General features: G+C 44.6%; 1 protein-coding gene across 11 annotated transcripts in view; it reads left to right on the forward strand.

The window, feature by feature from the left end:
• The first annotated feature begins 9,733 nt into the window (after window positions 1–9,733).
• ccdc88ab (coiled-coil and HOOK domain protein 88ab) overlaps window positions 9,734–24,047 on the forward strand; it is a 71,146-nt gene continuing 56,832 nt past the window's right edge. For all 11 annotated transcript variants that reach the window (XR_015108746.1, XM_086173115.1, XM_086173105.1 and 8 more), the window contains exons 1-3: window positions 9,734–10,121; window positions 10,237–10,337; window positions 21,387–21,495. Coding sequence is in view for 10 of the 11 variants with exons in the window: in XM_086173115.1 (XP_086029241.1) it covers window positions 10,059–10,121; window positions 10,237–10,337; window positions 21,387–21,495 (273 nt within the window). In the remaining variant the exon portion in view is untranslated. The remainder of the gene's footprint in view (window positions 10,122–10,236; window positions 10,338–21,386; window positions 21,496–24,047) is intronic.

The following is a 24,047-nucleotide window of genomic DNA, read 5'->3' on the forward strand; positions in this document are numbered from 1 at the left end:
AAAATCGTATACGTGCATAGAACGTATTTTAGTTAAACTCTTTATATGGCTTTTGATATTATATATATATAGATTTATATGTGTATATAAGCATACCTATATATGTATACATGTATATATACATATACATACATATAGTGTTAACTCTGGCTAAGCAGATTTGTAGTGTATATATTTGTTAATGAAAGAATGTACAAAACAGACAATATTTGAATCTTTAAAAACAACGCATTTGATCTGTAAAAACAATTTGCTTAGGAGATGATTGTTTTGTCAAGAAATATACCGGGTATAGCGGCATCATTTTTTCTATTTATTTTATTGATATTTTCTGTCTCCCTACATATGTTGTTTTTGCTTTATTTAAATTGAACCCGTTCCCTTTTCCAATGAGAAAACCGCCGATTAAGCAGTTTGCTGGGTTAACCACTAGATGTCAGGGTTTCTTAAATGTAAATACGTTCACCCGATGATCAGGTTATTGTGCCATAATTTTACGTGTTTAAAATTACCACATTTCACTCAATATTAGCAAACTTGTGCAACATTTTACTTACTACTGTCTTCATAGTTTCAAATTCTCCGTTCGTTATATTGCATTTAATGTCATACTTTTTTAGCGTCCATGTTTGTCCATTCGTGATTCATCTCAAATTTACTTTTGTTTCATTTAAGAGGCCTTATTGAGGCAGAATCACTGCTCTTATTTTCACTTTTTCTTTGTATTTGATGGAATTCCTGCTAAAGGATGTCCTTTAATGGCATAAGCTATCATAAAAATCTCATCATTGTGTCAGCGGAGGGGAAGTGGAGCAGTGCTTGTCAGTCAGTCAGCTGCCCTCCAGTCAGTCAGTCAGCGAGGGATGCTGCAGTTGTTATGGCAACAGATGAGTGTTATCAGCATCTGCATTACACTTCAAATTACATTTATGCATATATATACACACACACATACACACTCCAGCTAATAGCAGAGGCTTCACAGGAGCGCACATTCGCGTCATTACCAGCGTCTGTGCAGGTATTATCTTGTTTCCATGGCTCTGGGACAAAATGAATTCTCTTCATTATCACACAGAGCTCTGGACGGCGAGCGCGTAATGGAGCCATCGGTGTTGTCTGGTAAACTTCAAGGACCGCGGGCGGCTCACCGGAGCGGCTGCCACGCTGCACTTTCCCATAAACCACATTTGAATGTTTTATCGGGCAGTGCACGGAGAAGTCACTTATGGATTGTTAATCCATATCAGTGCATTCTTTTCCCCGATCCTGGTCATTGACCTCAGTGACCCTGAAGTGATTATTGCTGCCCTGTGCAAAAACACAGGGCATTGATCAATTCTGATTGACTGATTGATTTTATTGATGAGCAATCAAATCCACATATTAATCAAAACAGGCTGATTTTTTAAAATGGAAACCTTTGACATCAAAATTATTCTCATTTTTATTTGTGTCCGAGGTGTCAGATGCACTTTTTTTGGAAGAGGGCTACGCAACGGTTTAAGCGATATTTGCTGCATTTAAAATGGTTACACCATGTGCGAAATCATAAAAATGCAAATGTGTCTCCCATTGTTGCATTTTCCTTCACCGAGGATTAGGATTAACGCGCTCTGGTGTGTGCGCACACCTTGGTCACTTCAGAACGCGAGAGCATTAAGTGCTTTTCTGATTTTAATGCGGCTATGTTTCAGGAGGTGGTAAAAGGACAGGCCTGCGCGCGCGCCACACTGATCTCTTTACACACACATGAACACACACTCACGCAGAATCCACAGGGCTTTTCAGCAGGGGTGAGAACTGAGGTTTCTGGGTCCCTGGCAACCAGACATGGCAGCATCTGGAGGGATTATCTTTCATCCTAAACGCCCGCTGACAGCTTCACCCAACTGACTTTTCATGTGGAAACCGGCGCGATGCATAATATTTCATCGAACACTGCGATGTTTTAACCGTCTTGACACGTTAACGTACAGAATTTCACGTGATAAGTGTAACCGAGTGCTTAATTAACATCTAATCAGGGACTGAGATACATGAAGACCCCGGAAAAAAAAATCATGCATTTACCCGCAAATTGTTTTATTCCTTCCTGATAAGACGCTACCTTTCTGGGCCTGTTTTTGAAGAAGTGATTTTTCTCAATTGACTGACTTTTAAATGTACTTTATGTGGTTTATCTCAGTACAGTACATACCAGAAAATTAAGGAAAACCATTCATCATTTTCATTCAGTGAACAACGTACTTCTCTGCCTGGTGATGGGATGGCAGTCATTAAAATGTTATTAGTGACAATGTGGCTGAGGGTGATATCCGCACTGAATCTGTATCTGATGTCTTTTGCATATTGTTGATAGCGAAGCCTGTCGTGCGTGAATTAATTACGCATACAGTTTAATGCGCAGTAAGTCAGTGGAGCAGGTTCTGTGATAAATTAACCTCACAGGATCTGCGGATCTATTGGATGCACATTAGAAAACATGCATCCAGTGTGTGTGTGTGTGTGTGTGTGTGTGTCCGTGTGTGTGTGATGGTTCCTGTAAAATAGGGGATAAGTGGTAAAGCATTGAACAGTTAAAGTTAATTCTTGTCAATCTGGACCCCATTTCCCTTGCAACGTCGCGTCTAAAGAGCCGAATTATTAAAATAATTACACTATTAAATGAGAATGCTGTGGTCTGGAACCACAAATCTTTCTTTCCTCCTCTTTTCTTTTGCTTCTGTGTGTTTTCCGATGGGATCCTCCACACCAAAATCCAGCCCAGCTTTAAAGAACTCTCCTCTTCTGTCTGAGACGAAGGACCGACCCAAGCTGGCGTTGTGTCGTTTTCATTTTGTCGCCATTAGACTTCGATTTCCTGTAGCAGAGACAGAGGAGGCGAACCATCGGCCCTCAATCGTTCTGTCGCAGATCAAGCATCTGCAGAACGTTCTCCGTCCAGGTGGGCGGCACGGTGCCTGTTCATCTTTGTGAAACGCATCTTTGCGCTATTGGTTTCTGATAATTTCATCCCCATAATAGTTTATTTTCTTCAGGCCCATGTAATGTCTCCAGAAACTAGATTCATCGCCATCCAAAAATGGGCAAAAAATTCCCGAAAATAAGAAGAAAAATGGCCAGAAAATTAATATGAAATAAAAGTGAATGTAAAAACACTACATTAATATAAATTATCGTCAAATGGATTTATAATATTTTCAATATTATCAAACAAATGCATTTAGTACCCTTCCAAATTTGTGCTAGTAAAACTGATAAAGATATGATAGTTATTAAATAAAATGTCCAAAAATGGGCAAAAAAAATCCTGGAAAAAATAAGAAAAATGGCCAGAAAATTAATATAAAATAAAAAATGAATGTAAAAACACTTGATTAATACAAATAATTGTCAAATAGATTTATAATATTTTCAATATTATCAAACGCATGCGTTTAATACACCTCCAAATCTGTGCCAATAAAACTGATAAAGATAGTTATTAAATAAAATGTCCAAAAATGGCAAAATTTCCTGAAATAAGAAGAAAAATGGCCAAAAAATTAATATAAAACATAAATGAATGTAAAAAGACTAAATTAATATAAATTATTTTCAAATAGATTTGTAATATTTTCAATATTATTAAACACATGCGTTTAAATGCAAGGTTTAGATTTCCATTTCAATTCGCAATCAAGGCTTTTGAATTTTTGAACAGTTTGAAGTTTGTTTTTTTTATTTAATATTTATGTGAACCACAGTTAACGTTCAACTGTGACGGTTCGGTTTTGGGCGGAGGGTTTGCGGTCCAGCGTCGACCCCAGCAGCGGTGAATGTTTCAGTGAACGCACAGTCCCGGTGCATATTTGGCCTTGAATCACCGCAGTGACTCAAAAACGGAGTCACAGATCCGGCCTCTGTGGCAAGCGCGAGGTCCCAGTCCGAGCCTGGATCTCCAAAACCGGGCCCACGGTAAACCACGCAAACATCTGCCAAACTGAGGTTTCTGAACCCGAGGCGTCCTCCTGCGCGCCAAGAATGTTCCTCCTTCCGATGAAATCAATCACAAACACGGCGGGAGGCGAGAAGAAGCGAACGTCTCCGGCACAAATGGTTAATTCCAGAGGAACCTCTACGATGGCTCATCGCGGGCCGCAGGAAATCACTTCCAACTCTGAAAAGTTTATGACAACTTGTAAATTCCAGTGGAATAACTAACAGAAAACACGGAGAGGAATGTGCGTTGTGTCTGAAGCTCTGCAGAGTCGCCTATGAAATAAAAGCATGTTTTCCCCTTTTTTTTTTTTTTCTGTCGGGACGTCAGAGCAGCAGCGGTATGTCGGTACTCACCCCGGGCTACATGAATTATTAACAATTAATACCAACCAGTGTGTGTGTGTGTGTGTGTGTGCGCGCACATCAGTTGACGGTTCTCTGAGCCAAAGAGGCGGTTGGTGGTTTTCCACTGCTGCTTACACTGAGAGCTGAGTGTGTTTGAGGAATGCTGCTGTGGGTCTGCACACTCACTGAGTCATCAGGTGGACTCGGGTGAGGGCGGAGGTGGAGGCGCTACCTAAGAGCAACACAAATAAAGATCCTGGAGAAATTAAGTGAGATAAAATATCGATATGGTACAAAATATCTTTGCTGTAATTCTATGGAGGACCAAAAAGGCCAAAATAACTAAAAAAAAAGACTGGAATGGAGGAGGTCCCCTGGTGGGATTCCTGTGGGGACGCGTCTTAATTTTCACCAATAAATAAACGTTATATTTAGTCTGACTTGCATGGTGAGACCAGCGATGCCGTATGGTTTGGAAGCAGCGATATTGACGAGAAGACGGGAGCTGAAGATGTCGAGGTTCGGGATGGATAGGATCAGGGATGAGTCCATCAGATGGACGCCGCGTGTTAGATGTTTTGGAGAGCAGGAGGTCTAGGGGAAGACCACGTAGAAGATTTATGGACGTAGTGAGAGAGGATATGAAGATAGTTGGTGTGTGAGAGGAGGATACAGAGAATAGAGTTAAATGGAGAAAGTTGATTTGCTGCGGCGACTCCTGAAGGGAAAAGCCCAAAGGAAAAGACGAATGAAATAAGATAAAATAAAATAAAAATTAATACAATTTTAATAAATTAATTCAATTTGATCAGTTTAAATAAGATAAAATTACAATTAATTTTAATTAGTAGGGTTAGATGGAGAAGGTTGTTGCGCTGTGGCGACTCCTGAAGGGAAAAGCCAAAAGGAAAAGAAGAATGAAGTAAGATAAAATAGAAATGAAAATAAATAAAGTTATAATACATTAAATCAAATTTGATAAGTTGAAATAATATAAAATGAAACTAGAATTAATTGAATTTAATTTAATTTAATAGGGTTAGATGGAGAAGGGAAAAGCCCAGAGGAAAAGAGGAATGAAGTAAGATAAAATTAAAATAAAATGAAAATAAATAAAATTATAATATATTAAATAAATTTGAAAAGTTGAAATAAAATTAAAAAATAAATAAAGGGAGAGGGTGAATGGTCTCTGTGGGATAAGTGGAGAAGATAATGAATGAATGAATGAACAATCAGCAACAATAAACCATTCTACCCCACTAGCGTAGCGCTAAAAACACATGTTGGCTTTACATTAACTATAAAATGGAACATTGAATTAAATTTCTGGTTTGGGTGATATTTGATTTCAGTAGGTTTTGTTCCTCCACGTTGGTGTGCATTTTCTATGTGTGTGTGTGTGTGTGTGTGTGTGTGTGTGTGTGTGTGTGCGCGCACGCCTTGAAAGGCTTCTATTATGTGCATCCATGTATAATTTTCTAGGTGGTGATTCAGCAGGTTGAGATGTGTGTGGTTTTCTTTATGTGCTCAGGGAGGAATAAAAAGCCTGTTTGATTAAATTTTAGAGGATGCAGAAGCAGAGTGTCCTTCTCATCTGACCTCATTAAGATAAGAAACGTGCCATTGATTTCCGAGGGGAGGTCGACTTCCTTGTTGCCTCCGTCGTCTGGAGTTCCGGCTTGTTTTATTTATTGTTAGAATTTCATCTCTGTGAGGTTGAAGCCGCGGGAGTTTTTCCGTAGACTTTCAGTGATTCCGGATGTGATCGCGTCGATTCCCAACTCCTCACCCCCGGTTCGTAGCTGGATCTTTAATGTTTTGATTTAAAGCTGCTTCGATTTGTAACTCAAATGTTAATACTCGATTTTAGGCTGTGAAAAATGCTTACATATAGACATTTCATGGATGGAAATGCATTCATTCATTCATCCATCATCTTAAAACCTATCCTGCCCGTCCAACAATTTCCCTTTACATCAGGCAATTACATTAAGGCAGAGGTGAAGGCGGAAACAGTTGTTTTTCAGAATAATAATGAAAAAAAATACAACTCGTACAGACAGATTTTCTTTGCGGACCAGTAACAAATGATCCGGGGGTTGGTGACCCCTAAAAAAGAGCATTGCAATCTTTCCCCTTTCATTCACATGTTATGTAAACAACATCCACTCTGTCGTTCAAACTCCATATAGAACAGACCTGGATTTTTTTTTTTTTTTTTCCCGGCCAGCCAAACTATTTTTTTTGAATATTTTAACAAGTATTTTCAATCAATATTGAATTTAGAAACTTATTTTTTCATTTTGTTTAATTTTGTATGGATGATTCAGTACAAAATAATGTTGGTCGGTACATTTATATTATTATTATTATTGATTTTTATTATCGATCTTTCATTTTCTTATTTCTATAAAAACAGCATAAATGACAGCAAAAAAAAAAAAACAGGCAAAATTAAAAAGATTTATTTAATAACCAGAATAGCCACCATTAGCCTTGTAAACATTATACCTCTTCTTATAAATGCCAGCAATCAATTTTCTAATAAATTATGTGGCAAATTTTCCCACGGTGACAAGATTTCCCATTTAACTCAACAATATTTTTAGGTTGTAATTTCATCAATTCTTTTTTTAATATTCATTTTTAATATTCATTCGTAATGCATTTTTTTAGAGGAACAGTTCATTACATATTAAGATTATCATAATTTACCTGTTTACCTCCTTTACATAAAAACAAAGAAAAATTTGGACTTCTACTACTCATACTGCTACTTCTAGTTAATGATTTTACTGGTCCGGCCCCTTTGACATCAAATTGTATGTATGTGGCCAAAATGAGTTTGACACCCCTGTCATATAAATATGTTCAACATTCACTCTCTCATTCACATATCGACTAGAGCACTGCAACCTTTCACCCTCTTATTTAAACTCCATGTCGAGTTATACAACCATTCATCCTTTCATTCACACGTCTCGATGGGTGAAGGTCTCCACCGAGCAGAGAAAGAATTTATAAGCAAAATATAATAAATGTTAGGACAAGAATTTGCTGAATGTCACAATAATGTTCAGAAAAGTGAAAGTACCTTGAAATCTCTAAGTCAGACTAAATATACAGTTTATTTATATTGAAACACTCCCATTCTTTTTTTTTTTTTTTGCACTACTGCTACCATTGTGCTGCTATTGGCATTAGCATTTTGCATTTGCATTTTGCATATAGCATTTTGGTACTACTTACTGACTTTTACACTAAACTGTACAAAAAAAAACATCAAACAAAACCGCTATTCTCATGCCGTCAAATATCAGCTTGTATCCGCGTGCACTTTATACTTCATGGCTTAATGTTTAATGTAACTGTGCACTTTACTGCTAATTTGCACTCGATTATTCTTATTATTTTGTTCATTTCATGTCATTATTCCTCTGTATGTCCAGTACATTTTAAGAAAGCTGACTGCGATTGGTAAAAGTGTCGATTCAGAGTTGAATAAATCTACCCGATGACTACAAGGAAATCAATATATGCAATAGATGAACGGCTGTATAGACAATTCTTTTCATAGATATCACTGTAAAGTTATCTTTACATGGCGTAGCCACTCCCCGACACCCCCTCCCGTCAAACAAGTTTCACACTAATACGGCCAAAACAGGTCTTTCCAGAATCGCACCCCGAAGCCCGAAATCGACCGTTGTAGGCGGCGCGGGTGGGAGCTGCGTCCTCTCCTCGCCGGACCCGAAGTTTGAGGGGAAACTCAAAATAGTAAAGCGGCGGTAGATGCTGAGTTCACCCCGCGGGTCCCCAATTCCCAGCTCGGTTTTTGGGTTATAATCGTCTCTTTGGCCACGTGGCCCCGGCCTTCTATTCACTCCAGAAGAGTCATTTATCAGCTGTCGACCCGGCGTCTCCTACATCCAGGCCGAATGATTTACAGCCCGACTTTATCTCCCATTACCTTCCTGCTGATACAGCGGGAAGGACGCTCGGTGCGCTGACAGCTTCCTTCCCCCCGAGGGATTTCTCACTCAATAAATAAAGAATCGGGGTTTATTTTTAGTTAATGAAATACCCGCCGATTCTGAGACAACAAACAATAATGTAAAATGTGCATAAACATCAGTGAGCCCCCAAAACAAGCTAGAAAGAGAGAATTGTCATTATCTGTTTTTTTTTTCCTGCTGAATTCTAAATGAAGTAAAAAATGAAAAGTTATGCAAAGCACACATTTAAAATGATGAGAAGCGCAGTGAGGATACAGTGATGCAGGTGAAAATAAGCACTACTCGACCAGAAAAACAACAAAATACTGCAGTTTTCTATTACAACTGTTAGTTAACCCTCCTTCCTGTCCAGCAGGTGTCAGTAGTCTGCAGGCCCGTGTGTGTGTGTGTGTACACAGTGCAGACAATGAATAAGTAAAGGTAGGTCCATTTAGAAATAAAATAAAATAAAATAAAATAAGATAAAATAAAATAAAATAAAATAAAATAAAAAAAGATGATTTTTCAAAACTGTACTTTTGGTGCAGTACATGGAGAACACATATACACTGCAATATCAACTAAGTTACATGCAGGCTGGGTGAGGTCAGAAAACAATATTCCAAAAGCTATTAAATAAAAATAAAAAAATCTTTATATGTGTATATATATATACACACACACAAACACATATTTTTTTAATATTTTTTCATGCTCCTCCAGTCCAGCAAGGAGTGCTTTCAATCGAAATATTTAATATGTACCTGTCAGAGACGCGACCAAGCATTTGAAACATCCTGACAAAAAATGAACGCATGCATATATTTTCAACACAAAACCGATTTAACCCCCAAATACGAACCACGTTTGTTAAAAACGGAAGTCAACCGGATGTTTATCTCTTATTTCCCCATCCATGTGTTATAATAACGCATCCTATTGACGTCGGGAATGGGAAACTCCCAACAAGACCCCGCAAAAAAAAAAAAAAAAAAAAAAAAAAAAGGGGGTTGAGGGTGGAGGGATGCTAAGAAGCGATGCCCTATTTTTCTCCGGTCGGGTGGAAGGAGGCGGAGGGAGATGCAGAGGAGAGCCAGGGGTGGAGGCGGCGCTCCGGCGCGCTCCGCTCATCCTCCCCGCCTTCAGTCGCCTGCTGCATTTGAACGGAGCCGCATCGAGCCGTTGACCGCCACACCAACCGGGGATTATTTTTGCCCTTTTTTTCATTTTCATACATTTTTTTTTTTAAACAAAACTGGATCATTGAACCGGTGGATTTCACAGGGGGATATATTCCAATTATTTGCTGATATCTTTGGGGGGGGGGAAAAAAAAAAAAAAAATCTCGTCTCCATGCAGCCCCACCGCCTTCTGAGCGCACGCTGCGTAAATCCTGCGTTATTGTTATCATTGTTTTTAATTTAAAAGAAAATGTGACACCTTGAGGTAGACGAGCCTCTTCGTTGGCAAACAGCTGGGTCTTGTCGTGGATTACCGGGTTTCTCTCCCCCTCCATCCACCCTCCTCCTTCTCCTCAAGAAACCCCGGACGGTTTTTCCAGCGGCCAGAATGCGCTTCGTCGCAAACGAATCGGCCACATGAGTGGACTCTAAACAAACAAGAAGTTCTCCTGCGGAGTACGCCTTTTTTTTTTTTTTTTTTTTTTTTTTTTGTTTGTTTTCAACACCTCTGCTGAGAAATTAAGGAACAAAAAAAAAAAAAAAAGAAACCATGGATTGTGAGGTTTTCGCCCCGGTGCTGGAGCAGTTCATGCACACGCCCCTGGTCTGCTGGGTAAACCTCCGTCACCTCTGCGCATGTCTTTTTTTTTTTTTTTTTTTTTTCTTATAATTTCATGCGTTTTCTATCAAAATAATTATTGATTATCCCTTGCTCTTCCTCCCCGCAGGTGAAGACGGTCGGGCCGCCGGCGACGACAGACGGCACCAAATTATCGGAATATATGGAATTAGTGGATGGGATTTACCTGAACGAGATCATGCTGGAGATGTGAGTAACAATGATCCGGGAGCAGGATGAGCATCCACACGTTGGAGGTGTTTGACCAGTCGGGGGGTTTCGACCCCTGGACTGAGTAAATGAAGCAACTCATAGAGAACTTGAGCCGTCACGTGCAATTTCCTGCCGGAGTGAGTGAGCGTTGCCTCCGCACAAAGACGCCCCTTGTATTTGGGCCGACGACGGGTCGCGCAATCGTGATAATCGGATCGATGGGGTTGGATCACGTGACTGAATGTCGAAGAAGTGAATTCGCCCCTCACGATGCGCCGTGATGAGGAAACCTCAAGGGTTGCGCGGAATTCTTATTTCCAAAAAATACAGCCGGCGCGTCCGATCGGAAGGTCGGTCGTTCATTTGCCCGCTCGTCGGCCTGATTGGCGCCCAGCAAGAAAGCCCGACGCTACCTCTTGCAAAGTGTTTTGAAACAGAACGGTGTGATAGTGTGAAAATCCCGATCGGAGCATCATCAATCCGTCGGTTAACCCGTCTTACGATCAGATGTTACGATCTGTTTCTCTTGTCGCTCGTCGACGGCTTTTGATTCAGACGTCTTCCGCGTAAACCGCAGATGTTATCTACCGTGGCTGAAACTTCAGCTTTCGCCCGCCGCAGCCCCAGACCGTCATCTGCAGCCGGCCGGAAGACGACGCCGCCGCCGCCGCCGCGGCGCCCCCCCAGGAGCGGCCGAGTGTCCCCTCCTGCTGTGCCGTAGATTAAAACTAGAAATAGCCGCATTAAGCGGGGAATCTGGATGCTGATTGCACAGCGAGGCCCTCGTAGGCGTGCTGGTTCAAGGCACTCTGTCCCGTCATGGAGATGTTTTCGCAGATCTCCGGGTGGAGATGCTCGGAGGAAGCCGCGCCTTCAGCTGTTTCTCCTCATAATTTTATAAAAAAGCATGATAGAACGCAGTCTTTTATTCCTTTGTCTGGCTCCGGACGGTTACTTCCTGCTCGCGGGCCAGTTTTTCCCCATTTTCCGCAAATCCTAAACCCGACGCTGTCAGCGTTTTCTCCTCCTCCTCCGCCGCGTCAGTCAGACCGCCGCCGCCGCCGCCGCTCCTCCTCCCCTCGTTAGGGATCGCAACCTGGTCCGGTTAACGCACCCGCCGTCCCGATGTTGCTTTTCTGTTTACGTCGCCTCGCGGCGTGAATGGTTCTCGGACAGGTTAAGCTGCGGCGGCGCGTAGCAGAAGGAGCTGATTAGCCCCAGCTGGCTGCTTTCCTGTCTCTGGATGGCGTGCTCCTCCTCTGGCCTCCTCCGCTTTCGTCCCTCCCTCCCCCTCGATGTTCTCCAACACCAACTTCTGCTACTCCCGTGCAGTTTTTTGACTTGTGACCCATCTAAAGTACACTTATATCATTAACTACACAAACATTCAGTAGTTCTGCTTTTATTTGTTGTTGTTCTGGCGAGTGTCAAATCGTGACAGAGATTTCTGCTTTTGACTTCGTCGCCGCTTTAGAGGAACCGGATTCCTTTATAGATATGCATCCCGGTCACGGATCATATGGTCGCACGGTCCGTGCCGGTTTCTGCCGATCGTCGAACAAAGATGTCTTTCACCTTCCTCTCATGGCTTCCTCATAACAACCTGCCATTTTTTTACATTTATTTCATGAGTGTTTTCCAGCGCAGGATGTAGCAGGGCGACTAGAATAACATCAGGTTGAAAGGTTAGCGGACCCACGGTGCCAAACCGTGTTACGCTAAACCCGTGTTTTTCCTTCAAAATCGACATTTTTCGGTATTCTGGATTTTATCCGGGCAGGGATTTTTGGTGCACGGGCCGGCGTTGACCTGAATCGGGCTGCAGTGGTCGCCTCACAGGATGTGGGGGAGTCACAGTGAGCTCAGTGTGTTTATGTGTGTGTCTGCATTCAGGGCCTCTGCTGGTCTGCAAGGGAATATGTGTATTTGTGTGTTTCCTGTGTGTGTGTGTGTGTGTGTGTGTGTGTGTGTGTGTGTGTGTGTGTGTGTGTGTGTGGGCCCGCATTTGGGGGACGGGCAGCTGTTGGTAGTCATCTTGCCAGCCATCCTCCCACGCAGAAGGCCCACAGTAACCGTCGGCCGTCGTGTTGGCGTGGCCGGTCTTTGTCTGTCTGTTTTGTCTCACCTCGCCAAAGTCAGAGGGACTGGATCGTGCACGTGAAAGCTCGTGCACCCAAGCCACCGCCCGGCAGGTGGGATACCGAATCTTCCACGGGAGGCCCCCTGCATAGTTCCAGTTTGCGCACATCTGAAGCTTTGCAATAGCTTCAACTTTAGCCTTTTTCCGTTTGTGCTGTTGATGATTATCCAGAACTGTGCTTTTTTTTGTTCCAATTCAAAGTCTTCACACACACACACACACACACACACACACACACACATACGCACTGGTTTGCACCTTCTCTGCAAATCCCCCCCCCCCTTTCTGCTCTGACAGTTTGGATGTAGCGAGCAGCCGCTGGCTTGGTGCCGTGGATACGGTTGCCTCGAGCCAGTAGCCACCCGAAGACTTCCAGACCGATGACTAAACGAAAAAAAACTACATTTTTCTTAAAAAATAGGATTTTTTTTTTTGTTGCATTGCGAGTGCGGCAGCAGTCGCCATTCGGATTGAACTGTGGAAAGACTGCCGGATTATCTCAACGGTCCGCTGGCACCCAGATGGCACGGCGTCCCCCCTTTACCCGCCCCGATATGACTGACATTACCCACCCAATTAAATGGCCTCCTCCGCACTGTCACACCAATTAGTTTTCCCGCTCAGCGAGATCGAGCCGGTTCCAATTTATTTATTTTTTTGTTTGTCAGAGTGACAACCGTCCAGTCCGGTTTGACGGCGTCGGACCCTTTCGGAGGCGCTCCGCTGGCCGACCCCAACCGTATTTGATATTTATCATAACCATCTGAGCAGATTATGACATTTTCCTGTCAATTTCCTCGACCGCAGCTTCCCTCATTTCTACACGCGGCTGCAGTGTAAAATAAGTGTCAACGCTATTTACAGATAAGGATTTCTTGGTTGAAACAGACGCCAGCAAACACAGAAATTCAGTGAATTAAGACCTGACGTGTCATCCAGGTTATGGTGAAGTCTTGTCGAAGTTTTCTCGTCGTGGCAACTTGGACTTGAATTTCTTCGCCTAAAGGTGTTTTGACCCATTCTTCAACTCTGAAGAAACATCTTAAAGTGAAGAAATTCGAGTCCAGTTGCCAAGACTTGAAGATTTCGACAAGAATAAGACCAGACCAAACCCTTTCACTTCTATTAAGACATAAAATAGATTTTTTTCTTGATAGAAATATCAAATTTCATACGTAGAATGTTAAAATAAGCTGCAGGTTGATGGAAAAGTGCATTTTTCTGACCTGGAGGTGCAAGATTTCCAAATCGCACTCTAGTTGGATGTTAAAATAAATCTTTTTCCAGCGTTTATTATTGAGCACACTAATAAATGTTTCCTCAATGAAGCGCGTTTCAGGGTATGAAGGAATAAAAGTATATTTCCCCTTCCCTTTCTTGCTTAACCTGCTGCAACTTGAGAATTCATCAGGCTTTGTTTGGGTGGCGGCAGTGGAATTGATAACCGGTAGAATGCATAGATTACCTGCACATTAAAAAAAAAAGAAACCCAGCTCTTCAGGCTCACCTTTCCGTATATTTGCGTATCCAGACGGATCCTGACACGTCCGCGCTGCAAATATGTCTGAACGGTTGCACACGTGGGAATCGCAGCATGAATAATGCAAAGGTCGACAGGCGTCTCTCAGCGTTTTCATCCTTTTTCTTCTCCCACGGTGGCGAATGCTAGTCGTTCTTGATCGTAAACCCATCAAGTCATTGAGGATCAGCTAATGCTTCACGCGCTTTAAGACCCGGCGTAACCTTATTTTGCCCCCAAAGGCCACATTGACGTAGATTGGCCGCTGAAAAACGCGGGATGGGGTTTTCATCCGTTCATAACAATTTTCCGCCATGCGTTTGCAAACCGGTGAATATTTGAATATTTCCGTCGCGAGTCTTGAAGGTTGACTCGGCTCTTCTGTGATTGTTCGACTCTCATAGGGAGGCCAGATTGCTCGAATGCTGTGTCATTGGATTTTTAATGGGTTTTCTGCTGTGGAAAACTCTGAGGTCAGTCAACCGTTTGGCAAATTTTTTTTAATATAAGAAGAATTTTGCAAAATGTCACAGAGAGACGTACGTTCTGCTCTTTCGCCCGGACGCTTTAGAATCGTAAATATCTGCAGTTTTAATGCAGAAATGACAAATTGACCGATGCGGTGAAGAGTGTGATTTCCATATCTGGAATGAGTCATCACACGTTGAGATGGAGAATGTTTATTTCAAAATGAATCCCGTTTGTTTGTTCGTCTTGCCTGAAACATGCAGGAAACTCCGTGGATGGCCTCAATGCTTTTAGAAACCGGCTGTACGTTTCGAGCAGGTCCCAAAGCGGTTGCAAATCGTGGCAAAAACAGCGCCGTGACTCTCGGACATCCGCGTCCGGAATGAAGTATCCACAGTTGTGCGCTTTTTTTTTTTTTCCTTTTTTCGTCGTCATTTCTGGTGCGCGCTTCTGTTTTGTTTTTGTTTTCTTTTTTCCCCGCCCCGACATACAGTTTGCAGACGAGAAAACCTCAACCAACGGCAGATTCCCAATTAAAACTGGCATGTTGTGTCATGTGGACGCCACGGCCACAGGAGTTGTGTGAACTTTGGTTTATGTGTCTCCTTCCCTGGCTCCCTCCCCTCTCCTCCGGCTGTCTCCGAGCGGCGCGTCCCAGCCTTTGTTAGCTCTTCCTAGCGCCGGGTTGCTGCAGACATAGCTGAAATTCCAGCTGCACCAGAAAGAGACAGGAGGCAGATCCGCCGCGGAGATGTAAGATTCTCCCACCGCCGCTGCTTTGCGGTTCTGTCTCGCATATCGAAACGTAGGATCGGACGCCGATCCGACTCTTAAGACGTCTCCCGGATGGAAACCGCGACAAGGCTGCGTTAGCGTGCGGCTAAAATTCCCCGCAACCCGGGACATTTTAAAAGCGCAGTTAGACTTTCAAGACTCGGCGAACCAGTCTGCAAGTCCAGGCAATGCAAAAAACAGCATTCGGTGCCAATATTATAACAGAATTAAGCCGCTATCCATAAATGTATTGAATACTACTTCCCTTTCAGTAACGTGCCTCCGGCTGAAGTTAAAAAGGGAAGGCAACGCTCACTGGGACGCGTTACTGTTTCAACGGGAAAGAGTTAAACATGAACACAACCAGAGAAAAAGCCGATTGGATAAAACGGAAGTTAACGAAGCGATTAAATCCTCCGAAACGTGCAGCCCAACCCTGTCGATGAATATTTGCACCTTTGCTTTCCACTGATAGAAGAACCGCGTGCAACGGTAAACCTGTCCAATCACCAACTCTCGTGTAGGACACCATTTGAACACCGCTGGAAGTAAAATCCCCAAAGCGTTCAGCGCAGCGCTTTTGAATCTCCCAAAGCTCCTATCGTTCTCACAAAGACGCCAGTTGGGACTTAAAACTCGTAAGTCCTCGCGGCGGGATTGAAATTCGGACGATTTATCCGACCCGCGCTCGTTTGTCTGCGGTAATTTGCTGCCTCTGCTATTAACCGTTAATGCAAACTCGACACTTCCTCCATCTGTTTCATGTTACGGGCCTTCCAGTAGCTCCGGGGACCTAATCCCCTCTGCTCCCTGCAAGGCGGGTGGATGCCGAGCTCCGCCGAACGCGACGACCGAGGGTGATATTCCAGGCACGAATACGCCGATCTTTTCGAAAAATAAATGGTACGGTACGGGATTTACCTTGCGGGCCGATACATTACAGGAAGTGTCGCCGGTTGGAGATTTTGAATCGTTTCCCGGCGTTTTACGGCCTCCCTTTTTGTAGTCGGGAACAAGGTAAACGCATTAAAGCGCTTCCAACTTGGCAGGAATGAGTTTAGCGGCAGCACCTATGGATACGGTGGCAGGAGAGATGAATGGGGAGGAGGCCCCGGCGCAGGCAGAAAGACAAAAATGCGGAGAGAAAGCCAGAGACGAGGAAACGGGGCCGATGAGAAGCACATACCGGTCGCCAGATTCCCACCGGCCTGTTTGTACACTGCAGGCCCCGGAGGCGAAGAGTGGGAGGGGGGGGTGGGAAAAAAAAAAAAGATGCACTTATCTGCATATCCTCATATCTGCCAGTAACCCCCTCCTTATATCTGATACCGGAGGCAGCTGCTTGCACGCATTTCAACAATAATGTCCATGACCAACTTTTATTTTTCCCCATCCGTTCTACATAAGCGTGAAAAAGAAGATTTTTTTTTATTTTTAAATTTTTTTTTTTTTTTTAAATTTTTTTATGGTAAAGCATGTAGAACGGCTGTAACGCGCTTCGCACGATATTTTCCGGAAAGTACTCAACAGAGGAGGAATCACACACGTTCACCCTCTCGCTCACACATCGTCTTGGGATTAGTCGTCATTTTAGGACACGGCTGCGCTGCAGCTCTCTGGTGGTGTGTTTTTTTTTTTTAACTGGTTTGCGTGTCTTTGCAGAATTAAGGGATCAGTGTTACATATTTCTGTTAAATTCTAGAAAAAAAGCACACAACTCGATTAAATATGATTGTATTGTCCTCACATCCTGGTCTGTTACACAACTCGCACCCTGCTGGCCAGCGGGAAGCGTCCACAACACACACACACACACACACACACTTTTGCAACGGGTTAAAAGATGGCTGATCCGGGTCATTTAGCTAACTGTAAATATTGTGTGGAATTCTGGCACGGTGATGAAATATGATCTGAAGACAGAGTTTCATAGTACACTGTAGGGTGTGCGCGTGTGTGTGTGTGTGTGTGTGTGTGTGTGTGTGTGTGTGTGTGTGTATTTAAATGTGGATTTTAAACAAACAATGCAAAGAATTATCCTGGGTTGAGCTGGTAACCCTGACAAACAGCTTATAAGCTCCCACCACCCCAAATTAGTCTGGATTTCCCCACGTGTGTGTGTGTGTGTGTGTGTGTGTGTGTGTGTGTGTGTGTGTGTGTGTGTGTGTGTGTGTGTGTGTGTGTGTGTGTGTGTGTGTGTGTGTGTGTGTGTGTGTGTGTGTGTGTGTGTGTGTGTGTGTGTGTGTGTGTGTGTGTACAGACGCCATGACACACACCCCTGCTATGTTTAGACAGTACAGTTCACAGACTCCATCCCCAACACGTGTCCCAATGTAGTTTGCCTTTTTCCCTTTGTGTGTGTGCATTTAGCCCCTTGTGTGTGTGTGTGTGTGTGCCTGGCTGACCGTGCTGACTGTAATGCAGCCTGTCATATATAGGTTAACAGTGCTCGGCCAATGGTGGCTAGGAGTTGAGCGGAGAAAGCCCGCTGGCCCCGTGCTGCCGGTCGATGGCACCGACGGTCCGGCTTATTTTCTGTCCGTCTGTCTGACTTGCTGACAAGTTGTCTGCGTCGCCCACAGTTTAGCGTCCCCGTCTACCACTAATCTATTTATCTATTTAAAGCCTTAGCTTTATTGTAACAGCAGGAAGCGAGAGGGGGTGAATATCTGGGATTTTTGACCCCTGTTTCAGCTTTAAGTCCTTGCCTTTTTTTTTTTTTTCCTGCTGATCCTAACGGGAGGAGGAGGAGGAGGAGGGAGGGGGGTTCTGTTGCGTCGCGTGCTCTTGCACTTCGGAGGACGCCGGAGAATCCAGGGGTTCGGTTTGCGCGTGGCGTCTCTGTCGTACGTTCCGGGCGCCGATGATGATGATGATGATGATGATGATGGAATGCGTGAACGGGCGACCCTTTGTGTGCCGCCTTTCTCATTTCACCCCCTTCGCACGCGTGCACATACGACTCTTTCGCCGCATCGACCTCCTCGCCTTGACAGGATTACAGCCTCCACTGTGCTTTTTAATTAAAGGGTTAAATAGACCCCCTACTATGGACCTCAAAAGGGCTTTTGGGGGGGGGGGGGGGACGTGGAGGCCACATGACAGTCCATTTAGACCAGCGTTAAAAAGATCTCTGTGTTCTCCCTGATTAGCCTCTCTCTCTGTGTGTGTGTGTATGTGTGTGTGTGTGTTGAGCCTGATAAAAAGGCTAATTAACACATCTACACTGTTGCCAGTTGACCAACTGAGGCACGCTTGTTTCGTCGTGACCAATGAAAAATCGTTTACAAATCTGCTTTTTGAAATGAAATTAGATTTTTTAACATTTTTTTTTCTTTTTTTTTTAGATCTAAACCCACCTAGCCGAGCGTCCAGGGGTGGAAAGAAAAGCCCCTTAACCTTTTGACCTCCTGACAGCAGTGATACTAGCCGGGTTAAAAGGATATTCACGAATTTCTTTATTTTATGCAGACGCTTTATGGAGCAGGTTGACTGCAGAGACACGAGGCAGCTCTGTTTTGAAATGCAGGAGCGAGCATGCTAACAAACACACACACACACAAACATGCATGATTACACGTGCTACCCACTGCATGCATGCACACACACACACACACACACAAGCAGTTCTCTCCTTCCCCCACACTTAGTGGATGTTGACCCCCATATATAGGTCACGGCTTGTGCATACTTTGAAGTGTGCGGTACATGATGTGAAAACGGAGCCGCTCTCGATGGGGAATTGTTGCTAGTTTTCCTCGTGTTGTTTTCCAGAACAATTCAGAGACGCATTTAATATACTAACTGCTCCGAGGAGTGAAGGATGTGATTTTTTTACTTTGCGCATTGGTGGCCGTGTTATAATAAGTCATTATTCACATTATACACATTATTCCTGCAGGCCTGCATTGTACCTCTTGTACTGTCTTGAGGTTGAAATGTGTCCGCAGGGAGCGATTTAACAGTATTGATCTTGCCGCTGGAGGTTTTCAAAGCAGTGAAATATCACATCGCTCCGCAGTGCGTAACCTCGTTGTGCTCGGCTAACCGCTACTTGAAAATGACAACACATGGTCACCTGCAAGTATTCCATGTCACACCCGCTTTAGATCGCCTAAATCAGGTTTGCATCATCTCCCGCTGAGACAATATCAGGAGGGATGAGGGTGATAATATTTGAAACGGCTTTTATTTCAAGAGGATAAAGGTCCTCCGTGTCACTAGGTGTTAAGATTTATTCATTCATTTGTAACTATGCTGCTAATCCTGCACGCAGGCTAGCGAGGGGATGCGTATGCATCGGGTGAGAGGCTGGGTTTGCAGGGCCGGACATGCAACCATTCACTAGTGAACCTCCTGCATGTGTTTGGACTGCAGAACCCGGAGAACCTGGAGGGAAACCCACGGGGAGAACACGCAAACTTCACCCAGAAAGGGCTCCTGTTGCCGTCCAATCAGGGACATTCTTGCTGTTAGCGGAAGCGCTAACAACTGCACTCCTGGAGATTTAGTACAAGACAATGAGGAAAATCTTTGAAATAACTCAGTCTCCCTTCAGAATAATTCAGAATCCCTTTTCAAGTATTTTTTTCATATTCATGATAAATTCTATGTGGCAGTAAAGTGACATGACACAATCTGATCTTCAGAAGCTGAAGCTGCAGGATTTTTACTGCCTGAACTCCCAGGCGACGGGTCTGAACATTAATAATGTATTTCGCCAGTTGTTTTTTTTTTTTTTTGACATGTTTAGTAGAAAACAATGTTTATCCGTTTCCTCGTTTTAAAGAAAATAGCAAACAACGTACCAGCTTTCATACCATTTCTGGTATCACCAGATTGTGTTCTCTATTTTTATTGCGGTGGAAAAATGTGGAAAATCAACCCGTAATAACCTCGGTGTGGAAGAGTCCAAATGATGTTACCGGTACGTCTTTACCAGGACATCACCGCGAATCACCAGCCCCTCCGCCTCGAACCTTTCAGGCCAGTTAATTACAACTACAAGTGGCCACTTTTCCAAAGGGCCCCTTTCCTGAGTGCCGGATCCGTATCCGCTTCGAGTGTTGGTCGGCGCGATGAAGAGAGGGCCTGAGAAATGGCATTTTCCCTTTCGGGGTGGGCGCGCTACGTCCTCGCCACAACTTGCATGATAATTTCCCCTCATTGACATTCAGAGGGACGTTCATGCACGGGAACAGCCACTCAGAAAGAAGCCGAAACACAGGGAAGCCATTAACTCGTAAAACACGGACGGCCGCATCTGACCGATCACGTGACCGACAGTCGGTTTCGGACACATCGCGGGGATTCGTTCCATCGTGTCGGCGGCGGCGGCGGCGGTTTCGAAATGGCCGCGGAGTTCTAATCTCTAAAGGTGATTTCCATAGATATGCAGATGGAGGGAGGTTAAAGGGAGGCGTCGCCGCGTGCATTTGTGGAATGTCAGCGAGGCTCTCGGAAACGTGTCGACACCCGTGATAGCATCAGTCGTCACACACGCTCAGTCTGGAGTCCCCCGGGCGACGGTAGCCCCGGATCGACGCTCGATCCGGCGAGGAGACACTTAATTCGCCTCTTATTCAGATGGGTAGATACGAGGATCACGGTTCAACACCTGTACGTGTCTCCTCCTGAAATCGATCGAGCCCTTTTCGTTCGGACCCGCGTGGTACGATCCTGCGAGAACGTCGCCTTTATCTTCGCTCACGACTCGATGCACGGACCGGCCAGAGCGCCCGATCCCTGGCGCCGTCTGATTTGTCGTCTCGGAGAGTCACCGTGGTTTCTTTAGCGGGTCCCTGACAATGACCCTCCTCAAACAAAAGCCCGGAGTCACTAAGCCGCAAACATAGCAACCTGGCGTCAAACGGAAACGTACACTTTAAACGGAGCCCGACAGGGCCAAGCCGTCGTATCAGTATATCGGATGTTGTTCTTTTATTTTTTTTTTTATGTCAGAATGATTGCGCTTTGATTTATTCTGTTTGAATGAATTGTATTCAAAGCAGAACTCGGCACCTTATCATCGCGGTGCGCAACAATATACTCATCAATCACCTTACATACACATGGGCGAGATAACGTGATTCAATTCCTCCTCGGAGGGACTAATAAAGGATTATCTCGTCTTTTTATCTAATAGAAATCCCAAGGCCACGGTGCAGAGGACCAACAAGAAGGTGAACAACGACCCCACGCTGCGCATACAGAACCTCTCCATTCTCATCAGACAGATTAAAACCTACTATCAGGTAAGATTTGGCCGGGTTTACCTCCCGTGGACCTTCGGTCGGTTCCGCGAGTCGACATCGAGGGGAACAATGCGTTGCGTTTGCAGTAATCCCGAGATTGTGAAAGTGAACCAGTCGTCATAAGACTGCAGCTTCCGCGCAGTTCCGAGGATTATATTCGCCGCTCTTCCTTTTCCCCCGTAGATTAACGATAATAAGGTCCGACAAGATGCTTTCGCTTCCGCCACGCCGACGCAAACCGCCGAGTCGTGGAAGTATAAACACGGATCTATTTGCAGATGTACTTGAGTGCGAGCGAGTGATGTGGTCTCGTGACTTCTGTCCAGATGTCAGTAAATATACGGAGACGTCAGAGTTGGGAATCACCCCAGAAGCACCGACACTGATGTGGTCCTGAGCCGCCGCACACTCGCAAAGCTACTGTATTTTTTTTTTTTGTTTATAATTACAATTTTGCATAAAAGTCCTTCGGGGCTACTGCTATCTTTGCGACGTAGATATCGACCCAAAAGAAAATGCATTTGAACGTCTTCCAGTCGTCTTGATGGTTCGATAAACCTAGAAGAACACGGAATTCTGAGAATCAGATACGCTCTTGGGTGGAGTTGGAGTTGTTACCTGGACTAAAAGAAATATTGATGTTTCAAAACATTGGTTGATAGGACAACGGGCGGAAGGAACTACAACGAAAAAAAAAAAGGGGAACCGTTCTCGGCAGGGTGACGCCGAACTTAGACAAAGTTCAACACATGCAGTACAGTCGTTGAATTGAAGGAGGTGCAAAAAATGTAACGTGTGTTTTTTGAAGTTTACCAGGAGTTTGGCTGTTGGATAAAAACAAGGACAGATGTATCCAGATTTAGGTAAAACACTTCGCTTGGTCACGCTCCCGCTGGCCACTTGTGAAAATGTCGCACATTACAATTGAGTCGTTCGCGAGAACACTTTATTGCTATACCCGCTCAGACCCTCCTTCAACGTATACACCCTCCTACTCCGCTTTCATGCCGTAATTTGCCGCGTCGCCATCCCTGCGAGCCGCAGACCGGAGCAGATCCCAAAATTAGTACTTCTTTCTGGCGGATCCATGTTGAATACGTGGATCGGGAACTAAGATCAGGACCGTTTGGAATCGCCTGCCGTCGTTAAGGACGACAATGTGATTTCAACGCAAACCAGAATGCAGCTATATTGACGTGACTTTTTTTTTTTTTTTTTTTTTTGGGGTGTACTGCTGCAACGGCCATTGTTGGCCATCGCCTTTTAAACGCAGGGTGTCTTTTGTGTTCTGGGTAATTGCTCTGCCCATCACGGATCCCCTGAGCCGGACAAATCGAAGCGCCCGGTGGGGAACGTCAGCCTCTGCGGCGTCGCATCCCCCTCCCTGTTGCGACAGCGCGGCGCGTTTGAGGAATGTCTTGATGGTCGAGCCTCTTCGCTCTGACAAAGACGCGTCTTTCCCACGCTTGGAGGTCAGGACCATGAACCGAATCCCAAGGGGCCTCTGCAAAGGATGGAGGATGCACTTATTTACTCAGAAACTGTCATCTAAAGATACGGAAAAAAAAGATGGACTTTCAACCGGTCACGCTTTCGCAACAAATCCACCGCGCTGCATTTCGTCACGTCTCGGTCAGTTTACTAAAGTCTGCAAATGATTCAGTTGCTTTGTTTGTACTTGTCAACACCAGAACGCCTTATTTGAATTTTCACCCGAGAGGTCCCGGGGGTCACGGCAAATGGCGGGGAGAATTATCCGCGGCAGAGCCGGCAATTAGGCCGGTGGCTGCCGGAGGTTAAGTGGTGACCAACAGGGTCGGTGGATGATCCGATGACAGGAAAGAGGTTAAGGACATTAACGCGGAGCCTCTCAAAAGGAATCATTAATGGCAAAATCTATTCAAACACAATGCAAACTAGTTGTGGAACTATTCAGGTAGATTTACACTGTGTATTTTTTACACCTCCCCCGCCCAGTCCGACTCCCGGCCATGCTTTTGTCCGACCACTCGTGCGGCAAGCTCGGCTACTCGGAGACCACCTACGGTTTTAAACCCTTCTAAGGTCTGCGGCGCGCCGTGAATCGGCCTGCCCTCGCCGTGACCTCCCCGTGATTTAACACCCGTGAATTAGCTGGGATCTAGATGAACTTGCCTGTGAGACGAGTTGTATTTTTTTTTTTTTGTAGAAGTCTTTTGGCTGCATACATCAGATGACGGCAAGCTGTGTAATTTCTGGTTCTTGGAAGAAGATGACTCCACATCGATCTGTCCGCTATCGTGACAGAACATTTCTCTGGAAAGCCACAATTTAGATCTCCTCTGCTATCGGGTTTCCGGGACTTCATTTCTTGAATTGTTAGACGGGATCCCAGCCTGAACCGACCCGACGGGGACGGCGGGTGGGGGGCGTCGGGTTTTCAGACATGTTAGCAGATGCTAAATTGTTGTAGCATGTGGTTGGAAGCACGGAAGGATGGGGGAAGGCAAGTTTGGGGAAGTGGTGGTGGTGTTTTGTGATCCTGAACAACTATGAAAAACATCTGTCCGGTC

The sequence above is a fragment of the Fistularia commersonii genome, chromosome 2, assembly GCF_037954325.1.
Source record: "Fistularia commersonii isolate RoL2024-O1a breed Wild chromosome 2, RoL_Fcom_v1.0, whole genome shotgun sequence".
NCBI classification, from domain to species: domain Eukaryota; kingdom Metazoa; phylum Chordata; class Actinopteri; order Syngnathiformes; family Fistulariidae; genus Fistularia; species Fistularia commersonii.